A 13768-nucleotide genomic window follows, 5' to 3' on the forward strand; every position below is an offset into this window, starting at 1 on the left:
CAACACTTTTCATGGAGTTGTTTGGATTTGTCTTCATTGTGTATGTTGGACCTTCCAGATACAGGAGCTTTTAGACTACACTCAGCTGATTTCCATTAAATTAAAACTAATTGGCTGCACCAGTGCTGACTTTGGTGTGTCAAAGGGGGCGATATACTTATGTGATCAATTACTTTGTGTTTTATATTTGTAATCCATTTAGTCCATTGTGCAGAGATCTGTTTTTACTGACATTAAAGAGGATTTTTCTGTTGCTTATTGTCAAAAAGGCAAATTAAATCCACTGTACTTCAATGTTATATAACAATAAAATGTGAAAGCTTACAAGAAGGGGAAAAAACTTTATAGGCACTATATTTCCTTACTTTTTTTGCTAGATTAATTCATTTAATTGAAGAACTTAAGCTAACAGTATGTGACAGTTGTGCAGCATTTAGAGTTTTAAAGCCAAAGGTTTCCCTTCTTAAGCAGTGGTGCAGCCATTGCATGTTGACCAGAGCGTTTATTTATTCACAATGAGTCTGATATATCAAGTAAAAATATATAAAGTCAGTGTTTATATACATATAGATGTTCATAACATCTCCCGAAAACCTACGTTTTTTTTATCCCCTTGAGTGGACGGAGTTTCATGCACTAAATAAGCTATAGATGAGAATAAGCAAGCACCATCTCCCCTGATATTTACTACGTGGTGAGGCATTTGTACTCAATCAACATTAATTATTTCCAGAGACATAATTTTTTCTATTTTTCCAGTGCATCGCACACAAAAGCAAGGGAACGATGGGAGCACCAGAACTCTGCTCATATCGCGTCGCTTTGTGCCGCAAGTAGTAAGTCTGTGATAAGCGGAATACCGCTACGCTTTGCACTCACGGGACGGAAGGACAATCCCGACCGCTTTTATATAGTAGATTATTGTACTGTACATTTAATTACACACACACACAGTTCTTGTACACAACCACTAACCTATGAAGGCACGACCTCAGTAGGAGAGTCTTCAGAGGTGGTGCAGTATCTTCAGCAGGTGTGTCGTTGAGTACTAGGATTAGCCAGTGGGTGTCTGGGTGTGCGGCTGAAGAACATCTTGATAGGCAGTTGCTGGTGCTATCTTTTCATATGCGTGAGGAGGCTTTTGTAGGGTATTGCCATCTTTAATCATATCGAAGAGTTTCACCTTCTCCTGGATAGTAAGCATCTTCCTCCAGCGCTTAGTTTTATTGTCAGAAGGCTTAGAAAAAGCAGCGTTTAGGAGCCGTCGTGGGGCTTAGATAAAAGTTCTCAGAAAGTGAATGCCTAGTGACGTAAGCGTGTATGAGAAAAAATCGCGATAGAGTGAAGCCGCGAAAGTCGAAGCGTGATATAGCGAGGGATCACTGTAGATGAGCCATAATTTAAGCAAGCAGCATCCTACATTCGCACATCTTCCAAGACATTTTAGTCTTGTCATATTTGAATGAGATGAGAATTTGTTAGTCATCTTATCTTAAAGATTTACATTACAGATTTATTTTAATTTTGCAGGTTATCTAAGGAAAAGGAGAGAAATTGAGTTCACACGTTAAGTAGTTGCTCCTTTTCCCACCTGTTAAAGCAGAGTTTACGTGCTGTTAATTTCATAGTCATTTACTGGCTTCACCTAAACTCCTTGTCTTCACAGAATAACATCCTCAAACCTGTTTAATCCTTACTCATATTCATATGGGGCTAATTTAATATTTTCTATTAAGTACCCACACAAATCTTTGCAATTTAGGAGAAAGACTGGAGGTACGAGAGAAAAACACACACAGACACAGGAAAAATATAGAGATTCCATACAGTCAAAGATAAGGAATGAACTCGAACCCAGGATGCTGATCAAAGAGGCAGCAACACTAAGCACTGTGCCTCCCTGTGTTATCGTATTTCTGCCTTTGGTCCCCAACATATGGAAAGGCTCAATTTGATATATTTTACCTTGTTTTTGTTTACAACGATGAGTCGTGTTTGGTCACACCTTTCAGTAGATAGAGGAGTCTGCTGTAATTGTGTATGCCTTCCTCCTTGATTATGTCTGTTTTATTTAGTATGCTGCATGTGTTTTTGTGTGACATAGCAGATCCAAAGTAAACATATCATCCTGATGTTTTTAAGGTAAAAATGGAAAATACTGCCCACTCAGTAGAACATATTCTGTTTCTAGTGTTATTCCAGGGTCCTCATGAGATATTCTGTCGCTTCAAATTGAGTGGCTGCTTGTTTTCATTAGACCAAACTTTCTTTGAGTAGTTCATTTGTGATTGAGGTTTCAGCTTATTGCCCTTCTTGACTAGATTTACTTTTTCTGTCTGAAAGTGTGAGGTGTGTATTTCTAAATTTTTTCAGTATAGACCTGTTCTTTATAGCTTAAGGCCCTGTCTCAATACCCGAATTGGCCAGCGAATTTCAGTCACAGACTTTATTTCCTTACACTGCCCTCTGTACTGTTTGCGACAAAGACACATTCTTCCTTGATGTCTCCCTCTGCTTCACAGTTTAAAATTACAAATCGAAACAATTCAGACATGATTGAAGTGCACGTTGCTGACTTTCATTTAAGGGTACATATATTTTGGTCTCACCATGCAGAAATTACACTTTTTTCTACACAGTCCCCCCATTTAAGGGCACCATAATGTTTGGTACAGTTGACGTCATGGGTGTTTGTGATTCCTCGGGTTTATTTCATGGCTTTATAAGGTACCTTGGCTCACTTCTACCCTTTGGAGTACGTGGTTGCCATTGTTCAACATGAAGACAACTGCTGTGTCAATAAAAGTCAAAGAAGCCATTATGAGGCAGAAAAACAAGAATAAATCCATTAGAGACATCAGTAAAACCTTAGGATTACTGATATCAACTGTCTGCAAAATCATTAAGAAGAAAGAACATACTGGTGGACTCAGTAATCGCAAAGGGACTGGTAGGCCAAGGAAGACCTCCACTGCTGATGACAGGAGGATCCTCGCTATAGTAAAGAAAAAGCAGCAAGCGTCTGTCTGTCCGACAATCAGAAACAGTCTTGAGGAGACAGATGTGGATGTGTGAAGGGACTACTGTCCACAGAAGACATCATGAACAGAAATACAAAGGCCCCACTGCAAGATGCAAACCACAACTTAGCTACAAAAAAAGGATGGCCAGATTACACTTTGTGGCAAAGGACTTTAAACTGACTGCAGAATTCTGGAGAAAGTTCTTGTGGACAAACGAGTTGTAGATGAACCTGTATTAGAGTGATGGCATGAGCAAAGTGTGGAGACGAATATGAACCACGCAAGATTCAAAGCATATCATCTCATCTGTTAAATATGGCGATGGGGTTTTTGGCATGTATGGCTGACACAGGTGCCAACACACTTATCGTCATTGATGATGTAACTGCTGACAGTGGTCGCACAATGAATTCTGAGGTGTATAGAAACATCTTATATGCTCAAGTTCTAGTAATTGCCTCCAAAGTCATCGGTTGATGCTTCATCCTACAAGATAATGATCCCAAAACATACTGCTAAAAAGTCTTTCAAAGCTAAAAAATGAACTATTCTTGAATGGCCAAGCCAGTCACCCAGTTTAAATCTAATTGAGCATGCCTTCTATATGCTGAAGAGAAAACGTAAGGGGACAAGGCCCAAAACAAGCAGGAGCTGAAGATGGCTGCATTATTGGACTGGCAGAGCATCACCAGAGAAGATCCTCAGCACCTGGTGATGTCTTTGAATCACATTCTTCAAGCAGTCTTTGCATACAAGGGGTATGCAACAAAGTTCCACTGCTTTAATATACCTGTCATTGCTGTGTCCCAAACATCTTGGTGCCATGGAAATGGGTTTGGAGGGGGGTATGTAGACAAAAAATGTTGTCATTTCTACATGATGTTTAAAATGTATGCAAATATGCTTAAATGAAAGTCTGCAATGTGCACTTTAATCACATCTGAATTGCTGATTTGTAATTGTACAGTGTGGAACAGAGAGGTACATCAAGGAAACTTGTGTGTTTTGTCCCAAACATCTTGGAGGGCACTGTAAACTTAGTGAGTCAGGGCAGTCACAGCACATTACCATAATATAGTCATGTAGTTTGACATACCCAGCGACTCAGTGCCAACTCTTCTCCAAGAAAATCAAACAGGCTTGAGTTTGTTTTAAGTTGAAGGAGTAGGCTTGCATGCATGTGGGAGCTGACAACTAATGAGCGCTCCCCCAGAAGTATAATGGCCTGCAGTGTAGCCACTAGGAAACGTGCAATGTGTGTTTTGGACCTCATAAGCAGAATAGAGGCTTGTATGTCTGATGCCTCTGGTTGTAAATGCAGAAAGAAAAGGGTCCAAGATTGAACTGAATTTGATACTCTTGTAAAGCCCTTGCACAGGAACCAGCTGCATAAGCACCTTATTGGCTGTCAGATAAAGAAAGGGGAGCTTGTAATACTTTGGAAATCTATGCTGGAAAGTCATTGTGCACTCACCTAATTTGGCTTAACCTGTGAAGCTAGTCATGTAATGTGGCATCCTCAGGTGACAAGATCAGCAGCTGCATTGGTGAAGTCTTTCATCCCCTCCAACTACCAGTTGTGTAACGTGAGGCCAAGTTTAGATCCCAGAAGTACTGATGTAAATTTAGATTTGTTTGTACAGTAATGAAATGGTACCTTTTGAGCAGACGTTCCAAGAGACTAAACAGCCACAGGTAGGTGCGTGCAGATGAATAGGTAAAGACTCAACTCTTGCATGGAGCTTGCTGAAGTTTTTTAATGCTATCAGTTACAGTAGTGCATATTTGTGTTCATATCACACTGTGTTAACCACTAGCTCTCTGCAAAGGTCACTATGAAGGAAATTTAAAAGTCTATGCCCTAGGTGACAAGCTCCTATTACATGCTCTTAGTATGATTTTTTTTTTACTTTTTTATTATTCATGATCACTTTCTGCATACCAGAATTAGTTCAGAAGTGTCTTTTAACTTATACCTGAATCTGTAAGATGCACCAGGGAATTATTTTTTCTGTAATTTGTTTGTAATGTGCAAGCAGGGCCTGTTTCACATGAAGCGCCATTTGTTCTGATCATTCATTTACATTCCTTTCAAGCTGCAGAAGTTGGACTGATTTTCCATTTGCCATCTGTATCACATTTAATTCCTTCCTTGCCCTGTGTAGCATGTGACAAGGCTTGGCATTCATTAATTACAGCTTTATACCTTCATTTCAGTCTGATACAAGCAGAGTTTTTTTTTTTTTGTTAAATAATTTCAGTTTTCTTCCTGCTTGCAGGCTTTTTGGAGCAGTTATTTTTAAACTGACATTTTTTGCATTTGCTGTTGAATGACCTTTAACAAAAATTATCATTTATCAGCAGAATAACGAGTCTAGGAGAGCCCGTGCCCAAACAGTTATTGGTGGCGAAGACCAAATGGTAATGTGTTTTACACGGTTATGTACTTTTTATAAGACCTTGGGGTTATTTTGTGTATCTCATTTGTCTTTCTTAGTATTATTCTTCTGCAGTCTGCTTATTCTGATCTTTTTTATTTTTCCCTATTTACTTTGGAATAAATATTCTGGCTCCTGGTGACTGATTATTGACCACTTGCATGTCCCTGACAATCTCTTAGGGATTTTAATCGCTCCCAGCTGTCATTAGCTTTTCTTCTAACGCCCAGCAGTTAGGTGCCCTACTGTTTATGAGGCCAGCAACTAAAACAGCAACTCCGTTTTGGAATCAACAAATAACAGACCAACTGAATCATATAAATGCTTAACAGAAGGCACAGCTGACAGTCTCCATGAACCTCTGAACAATGCTCTTCCTGGATTACAGGGCAGCTTTATCACCTAAATGCCGGATCACCCAAAGTGGATCATCTGCTGTTAATTGCCCAGTGTTAAAATACTGCGGGGCCTGATGCCTGCTGGTTTTTGGTTGCTGCCTTACTGCCACTCACCCACATGCCTCTTTTAAGTATATTAATCTCTGTCTTAAAAGACATCAAACAGAATTCATTCTGATTCTTTCCACAATGCCTGGTGCCAGTGGGGTTATCTGCTTTGCTGTGGTTTTTCTTTTTATACAAATGTGTTATTAACTTTACTGTTTATTTTTGTTACACATTTTGTGCTGTATCTCAGCTGCTAATATTGTTTTTTCAAACTGTCACTTCTAGGATATTCAGTCTGGCCTAGTGCAGGTTGTAAGCCAGTGTTTCATAGCCTTGCCAGATTCAATAGTATGGCTTAGTGGTCATGCGACTGGGCAAAGAGTGCAGCTTATCAGTGCGTCAATTCTAGGAGTCTGAATGTCAGCAATTATTACATTCACACAATTGATAGAATACAATTTTTTGTTTTTTTAAAAGCCAGTGGGACTGTTTAATATTAACAAGTCACTGATTGCTGTAGTTACTTTTACACAGCTGTATAGCCATTTGTACTTTTTATGTTTAGCATTTTAGTCAGAGGCTTCTTGTTAAGTGCCAGTTAACCCAATATGGACTTGGTGCATGTGAGAAAGAAACTGAAGATAAACCAATGCAGACACTGCAAGAATTTGCACACTCCATGTGGAAAACTCTTAGGTAGGGATCTGAACTTGTAGTAAGGCAGTAGCACTTGTGACAGATCGGGGGCGCTATCGCTCCCTTGAACCCCTGCCCAAGACTCCATACACCAGATAAAAGTCCACAAGTTAACTTTATTAATCCTCCACTATATTCATATAACACGCACAAATACTACAATAATACTCTCCACCACTCCCAGACGCATTGCCACCCTTCCACCCAGCTCAGCTCCCCGTCTGGGAGCTCCCACAGTCCTTTTATCCACCCTGACCCGGAAGTGTTCCCAATCCCCAGTCCATGTGATTCTTTATCACTTCCGGGTCAGGTACAAGTCCTTTTCTTCACCCCGGAAGCACGTCACTTCTGTTGTCGCTCTTCCTATGACGCACTTCCGGGTTATAGGGCACAAATGATTCTTCGGTCCTCCCCCTTTTGCGGCCCCTGTGGTATCTAGCAGGGTTGTGTATAAAAACTACATAACCCATGATTCCCTGCTCGTCTTCGGGGCACCTCCATACTGCAGGGAGGGCTCTATCTGGCGGCCTGGGGGTATTGGCCGGGATGACAAGCCGGCCATATACCACACACTTAACCACTGACATTCAGGAATAAACAAAAATAATTTTAAAGTTAACTAAAGTATGGTTTGAACTGTAATGTATTTGTAATGTCTCTTACAATCATTTATCCATTCATTTTCTAAACTGGCTTTTTCTATTATACCTCAGTCAGCTTCACTAACAACCTCACATCTCCTAACCAACGACAGAATAGGAGTGTGGACCATTATTCTGACTCTACACGATTATTTTAAGTGTTAAAGACTAGTTTTGCTTTTATACAAATTAGGTTTAAGTTACTATAACATTTGCATTAATTTGACTTACTATCCTTTGCAAACCTATAGGTTATACTGTATTATATGTAACCTCAGAGGTTAGGCACTGTTTCACTAGCGTGTGCTTTATTGTAAAACCTCAGGGTCTAGGCAGCCTATTTTACCATGTGTTACATGTAATTCAAGGCCTAACCTTTTAATGGATACTCATCAAATGTGAAAGGCATAAGTTGTAGTGTGTGTCTGCAAAAAAAAGGCTTTGCATTAATTACAATGATAATGAACATGTATTCAGTCAAATAGTAGAATAATTGATAATGTATTAATAGCAATATCAAAATTACATACAGTAACAAAATATTGGAGTTATAAAATAGTGAAATAAAGAATAGCAGGAATGCATATGCATGTATTAAAACTTTAGAAGAATTGTGATGAGAATAGGCCTTTCAGCCCAACTGGTTTGTCCATTGTATTCACCTACATGGTCCAAAATAACATCATGTCAAGATGTGAAAGTGCCTAAAGTCCTACTCTCCACCATACTACTTGGTAATTTATTCCATGTGTCTGTGGTTCTTTGTGTGAAGTAAAACTTTCTAACATTTGTGCAAACTCTGCCCTTAATGAATTTTCTAGCCTTGTCCCTGTGCTCTTGTTGCAGATTTTATTTTACAATAACAACTGGGATCTACTATACTAATTCCTTTCATAATTTTAAACACTTCAGTCATGTCACCTCTTAATATCCGTTTGCTTAAATCAAAAAGGTTCAGTTCCTTCAGTCTCTCCTCATAGCTCATGTCTGTCAGTCACACAATCAGTCTTGCCACTCTTCTTTGGATGTTTCTCAGTGCTGCCGTCTTTTTTGTAGCCTGGACACCAAAACTGCACACAGTACTTTAAGTGAGGCCTCGTAGCATGTTATACATGACCTCCTTTGACTTGAAATCCCACACATTACGATATATAATGCAACATCCTGTTACCCTTCTGGGTCGCTTCTATGCATTGTCTAGGTGTAGATAAGGTGTACTTTCAAGTTTCAGACCTTCCATTGTGTATTTGGATCGCTTATTTATACTTTTTATGTGTTATACTTGACTTTTTTTCATTAAATGTCTTCTGCCCAAGTCTGTGTGCTGTCCAGTTCTTCTTTGGCTGATTGATACATTATCTGCCCTTTCACCCAGTTATCATCTGCAAACTTAACCAGCTTATTGATTATGTTCTTGTTCAAATTGTTTATGTATGTTAAAAAGAGCAGCAGTCCCAGCATTGATCCCTGGGAGACACCACTGTCAACACTACCTCATTCTGAAAAAGGTGCTCACACCATAACCCTTTGCTTCCCTGTGTTTAAAACAAATTTGTATCCACCTACACACTACACCTCAAATTCCCACCTTTCATTGTGCTACCTTATCAAAAACTTTCTGAAAACCAAGATAAATAATATCATGCACACCTTTCGTATCGTATGCTTTTGTTGTTTTTAGAATTCCAACATATCAGTGAAACAGGATCTTCCTTGTCAGAACCCTTGTTTACTATTTGCTGGGTTCTCACAGGTGAAGTCACGTTCTACAGTATGACAGAAAACAGAATAATTTATCTTCTCCTTATTACATTGAATCTTATCTCTTTAAACACTACGTGAATCTAAAATAGATACTCAAGTCAGAGATTAAAACCCATTCAGTGGGTGGCCACAAAATCTCCAAAGTGGTTAACTCCAGTTCAGTGTGCTGCTAAGAAACAGCCTGACACTTTACATGTGATAAACTCAGAGTTGAGCTTTACCCTTTGTAAGGCACACCTGTGGTCTGCCTCATGAACTTGCATATTTGTAGAAAGATTCTTATAACAAAAATATTTCTAACTCAAGGAAACTGCAAAGGATTTCCCATAACATTAGCATTATTTTCAGATCAAACATGCCTATGAAGATATTAAACATGTCATAAAATATCTTAAAAATAATTTTAGTCGAAGACTTAAAACTGGGTGACAGTCCATTTGAGTGGTGGTAAACTTTGGGCAGCTGTGTTCTTATAAGACACATTTTGTGCATCTTTTTCCTGGGATAAAACACTTCTCGTAAAATAAATGTATACTTTTTTTCTTTTCTAGAGTAGAACAGCAGTCTGTTGGTGATGCAAATGTAATTTCCTTTTCTCAAATGCTCAATTTTCCTACACGGTCATAAGGAATCAGATGAAAGTTAGGAAGGATCCCTAAACAGGATGATAGTCCATTGAAGGTGACACTCACACTCTCACTTAATGTCTGGCTGTTAAAAGAGTTACAATTTAGTTTAGCATTTAGTGATTTAGTTTGTGCCATAGTGGCCACTGGGACAGTATGTAGACTCCCCACCTGGTTAACAAACCATACCATTAACCTGCATGTCCATACCTGGTGCAGTCAGGGGAAAAACGTGCATCATCAGTCATTTGGAAATGCATACCTATGGCATTGTCAAATGGAGAAGAACGCAGTCAAAGTGAACAGAATCGAGTGACTTTGTACATAATGATTTAGATTTATTAAAAACTTTTTTTTTATTTGCATCGTTGGTGGCCCAGGACTTACTAAACAAAAGAAATTCATTTTGGACAAACACTTTATAATCAGAAGCAGAGAAGACAATTTGTTGGGGTCTTTTCTATTTCCTCTTCAATCAATCAATCAATCAATCAATCAACATTTATTTATATAGCACATATTCATACAAAAAAATGTAGCTCAAAGTGCTTTACAAAATGAATAGAGTAATAGAAGACACAATAAAAGATAAACATAAGTCAACATTAATTAACATAGAATAAGAGTAAGGTCCGATGGCCAGGGTGGACAGAAAAACAAAAAACTCCAAAGCTGGAGAAAAAATAAAATCTGTAGGGTTCCAGACCAAGAGACCGCCCAGTCCCCTCTGGGCATTCTACCTAACATAAATCATCATATTTTCATGGAAGGACCTGATGATGATGGTCACGTAGACTTCTGGCTTTCAGTCCATCATTGTTGGAGCATCATGATGCTTTGAGTAGGTGGTGGTGGCGCAGGCCGCCACCACAAAAAACCGGAAAAGAAACAGAAGAGAGTAGGGGTCAGTACGGATTTTAGAGCCACCATGAATAGTTATTATGAAGAATTGAACATACAGAGTATCAGGATTATGTTAAAGTGAAGTTATAAAAAGGCCATGTTAAAGTAATGTGTTTTCAGCAGTGTTTTAAATTGCTCTACTGTATTTGCCTGGCGAATTCCTATTGGCAGGCTATTCCAGATTTTAGGTGCATAGCAGCAGAAGGCCGCCTCACCACTTCTTTTAAGTTTAGCTTTTGGAATTATAAGGAGACACTCATTTGAAGATCTAAGGTTACGATTTGGAATATAACGTGTCAGGCATTCCGATATATAAGATGGAGCGAGATTATTTAAGGCTTTATAAACCATAAGCAGTATTTTAAAGTCAATCCTGAATGACACAGGCAACCAGTGTAGTGACATCAAAACTGGAGAAATGTGTTGGATTTTCTTTTCCCAGTTAGGATTCTAGCAGCTGCATTCTGCACTCGTTGCAAATGATTTATGTCTTTTTTGGGTAGTCCTGAGAGGAGTGCGTTACAGTAATCTAGTCTACTGAAAACAAAAGCGTGAATTAATTTCTCAGCATCTTTCAATGATATAAGAGGTCTAACTTTAGCTATGTTTCTTAAGTGAAAAAATGCTGTCCTAGTGGTCTGATGAATATGCGATTTAAAATTCAGATTACAGTCAACGGTTACCCCTAAATTTTTACTTCCGTCTTAACTTTTAATCCTAGTGCATTAAGTTTATTTCTGATAACCTCGCTGAATCCATTATTGCCAATTACCAAAATTTCAGTTTTCTCTTTATTTAGTTTGAGAAAATTACTATTCATCCATTCAGAAATACCAGTAAGACATTGTGTTAGTGTATCGAAAGAGTCGGAGTCATCAGGTGCTATAGATAAGTACAGCTGTGTGTCATCAGCATAGCTGTGGTAGCTCACATTGTAACCTGAGATAATCTGACCTAACGGAAGCATATAGATTGAGAATAACAGCGGACCCAGGATAGAGCCTTGTGGAACACCATATCGGATATCATGTGTCTTTGAGATTTGATTACCACAACTCACAAAGAATTTTCTCCCTGCCAGGTAGGATTCAAACCAATTTAAGACACTGCCAGAGAGGCCCACCCATTGACTAAGGCGATTTCTAAGAATATTATGATCAATGGTGTCAAATGCAGCACTCAGATCTAAGAGGATGAGAACAGATAAATGGCCTCTGTCTGCATTTACCCAAGTCATTTACTACTTTAACAAGTGCAGTTTCTGTACTGTGATTTGTTCTGAAGCCTGACTGAAAAGTATCAAGAATAGCATGTTTATTTAGGTGGTCATTTAACTGCATAATGACTGCCTTCTCTAAATTTTACTTAAGAAGGGCAGGTTAGAAATGGGTCTAAAATTTTCAAAGGCAGAGGGGTCAAGATTATGTTTCTTAAGAAGGGGTTTAACTACAGCAGTCTTAAGACAGTCTGGAAAGACCCCGTATCTAATGACAATTTACTATGTCCAGAATATTGTCAATTAGACGCCTGATATTTCTTTGAAAAACCTGGTTGGTATTGGGTCAAGGACGCAGGTGGAGGTTTCAGTTGAGAGATTATACTATGTAATTCAGGTAAATCTATCCTGGTGAAAGCATTTAATTTGTTTATAACGGAGTACCGGGGCTTTGGAGGTTCTGCAGTGTTCGGGAGATATACTATGTTATCTCTAATATCATTAATTTTTTGAGTGAAAAATACAGCAATGTTCTCACAGGTTTCACTGGAAGTATTCTGGGGCATTCCTTTGTGTTACCTGGGTTTAACAGACGGTCAATTGTTGAAAATAAGACTCTGGGATTACTAGCATTGTTATTTATAATATTAGAGAAATAGCAGCCTCTCAAGACGGACAGTGTTATTGTATTCTGTTATTTTAACTTTTAATATTTCATAGTGGATAGTTAGTTTAGTTTTCCTCCATTTACGCTCAGCTCTACGACATGTTCTTTTTAAATCAGACACTCTTTGGGTCTTCCATGGAATAACAGTACTAGAGGATTTTTTAACTGTCTTTTCAGGTGCAACTATGTCAACAGCAGTTCTTACTTTAGAATTAAAGTTTTCCACTTTACTATTTACATTATCCTCGCTATTATAGCTGGCATTATAAACGGACTGATTGCTTAGAATAGTTGTAAGCTTTAAAGCTGCTGATGAGTCAAAGAAGCGTTTTTTAACAAAATGCTTCTCATGAGCGTTTTCTATCTTTATTTCTATATTAAATAGTAGAAGGAAATGGTCTGATAGACCGATATCAGTGACCTGCTTTATATCAACTTTAAGTCCTTTAGTAATCACTAAGTCTAACGTATGACCTGCTTTATGTGTAGGCTGATTTACGAGCTGCCTCAAATCAAAAGAGTCCAGGAGGTTCATGAATTCCTTTACCTTTTGGTCACACTGATTGTCGACATGAAAGTTAAAGTCGCCGACTATTAAGAGTGCATCATAGTTTGTAACTAAAATTGACATTAAGTCAGAGAATTCCTCAAGGAAAGACGCGTTATATTTAGGAGGTCTATACACGGATAATAGAGCGTGAGAATCTCCATGAATAACAACGGCGAGATACTCAAAGGACTTAAATTTACCAAAACTAACATCTTTACATTTTAATCGGCTCGAGTAAATGTTTGCCAAACCGCCCCCCCTTTTCCCCTGGCGGTCGCACGAGTAAAACTGTAATCCGGAGGCAGATTCGATTAAAACTGCGCCCATTGGAATTAAGCCATGTTTCATTTAGCGCAATAAAATCAATGTTTCTATCACTAATAAGATCGTTTATAAAAAATGTCTTGTTAGTTAAAGCTCTAACATTTAATAGTGCCATATTTAATGTTTCTGAAGGGCAGAGCTGAATTTTATGCGTGTTATCGGTAATCTTTGCTTTGTACAGAACATTAGTTCCTGGTTATTTCAGTAATGGTTATTAGCTGGCATCCTATCCAGGCTACGTTTCTGGCTCTAACATCCTCGCGTAGTATAAAGTAGTTTAGAAAATGAACTAATGTGTGAGTTATACTACATGATACTGCTGATTGACCTGAGCTAACTAAAATGTTACACTGGTTAGATATAGATCCTAGAAACTCTGGGTTTAATATTAGCAAAAAATAATTATTTACTTCAAATCTTAATTGGTAGATGTGCATATTAAGTTAACTGTCATGTCTAAATCAGTCTATTTTT

At 38.4% G+C, this 13768-nt stretch overlaps 1 protein-coding gene across 7 annotated transcripts in view; it reads left to right on the forward strand.

Annotated features, from left to right (window-relative positions):
- nedd4l (NEDD4 like E3 ubiquitin protein ligase) overlaps positions 1-13768 on the forward strand; it is a 115395-nt gene that overhangs the window by 42747 nt on the left and 58880 nt on the right. For 2 of the 7 annotated variants that reach the window (XM_039750469.1, XM_039750470.1), the window contains exon 8: positions 5385-5444. The exons of 3 other annotated variants lie outside the window; for them this stretch is intronic. In XM_039750469.1, coding sequence (XP_039606403.1) covers positions 5385-5444 — 60 coding nt within the window. The remainder of the gene's footprint in view (positions 1-5384; positions 5445-13768) is intronic. 2 more of the 7 variants (XM_039750471.1, XM_039750472.1) reach the window with 1 other exon arrangement.

This window comes from Polypterus senegalus, chromosome 4 (genome assembly GCF_016835505.1).
Source record: "Polypterus senegalus isolate Bchr_013 chromosome 4, ASM1683550v1, whole genome shotgun sequence".
Taxonomy (NCBI): Eukaryota; Metazoa; Chordata; class Cladistia; order Polypteriformes; family Polypteridae; genus Polypterus; species Polypterus senegalus.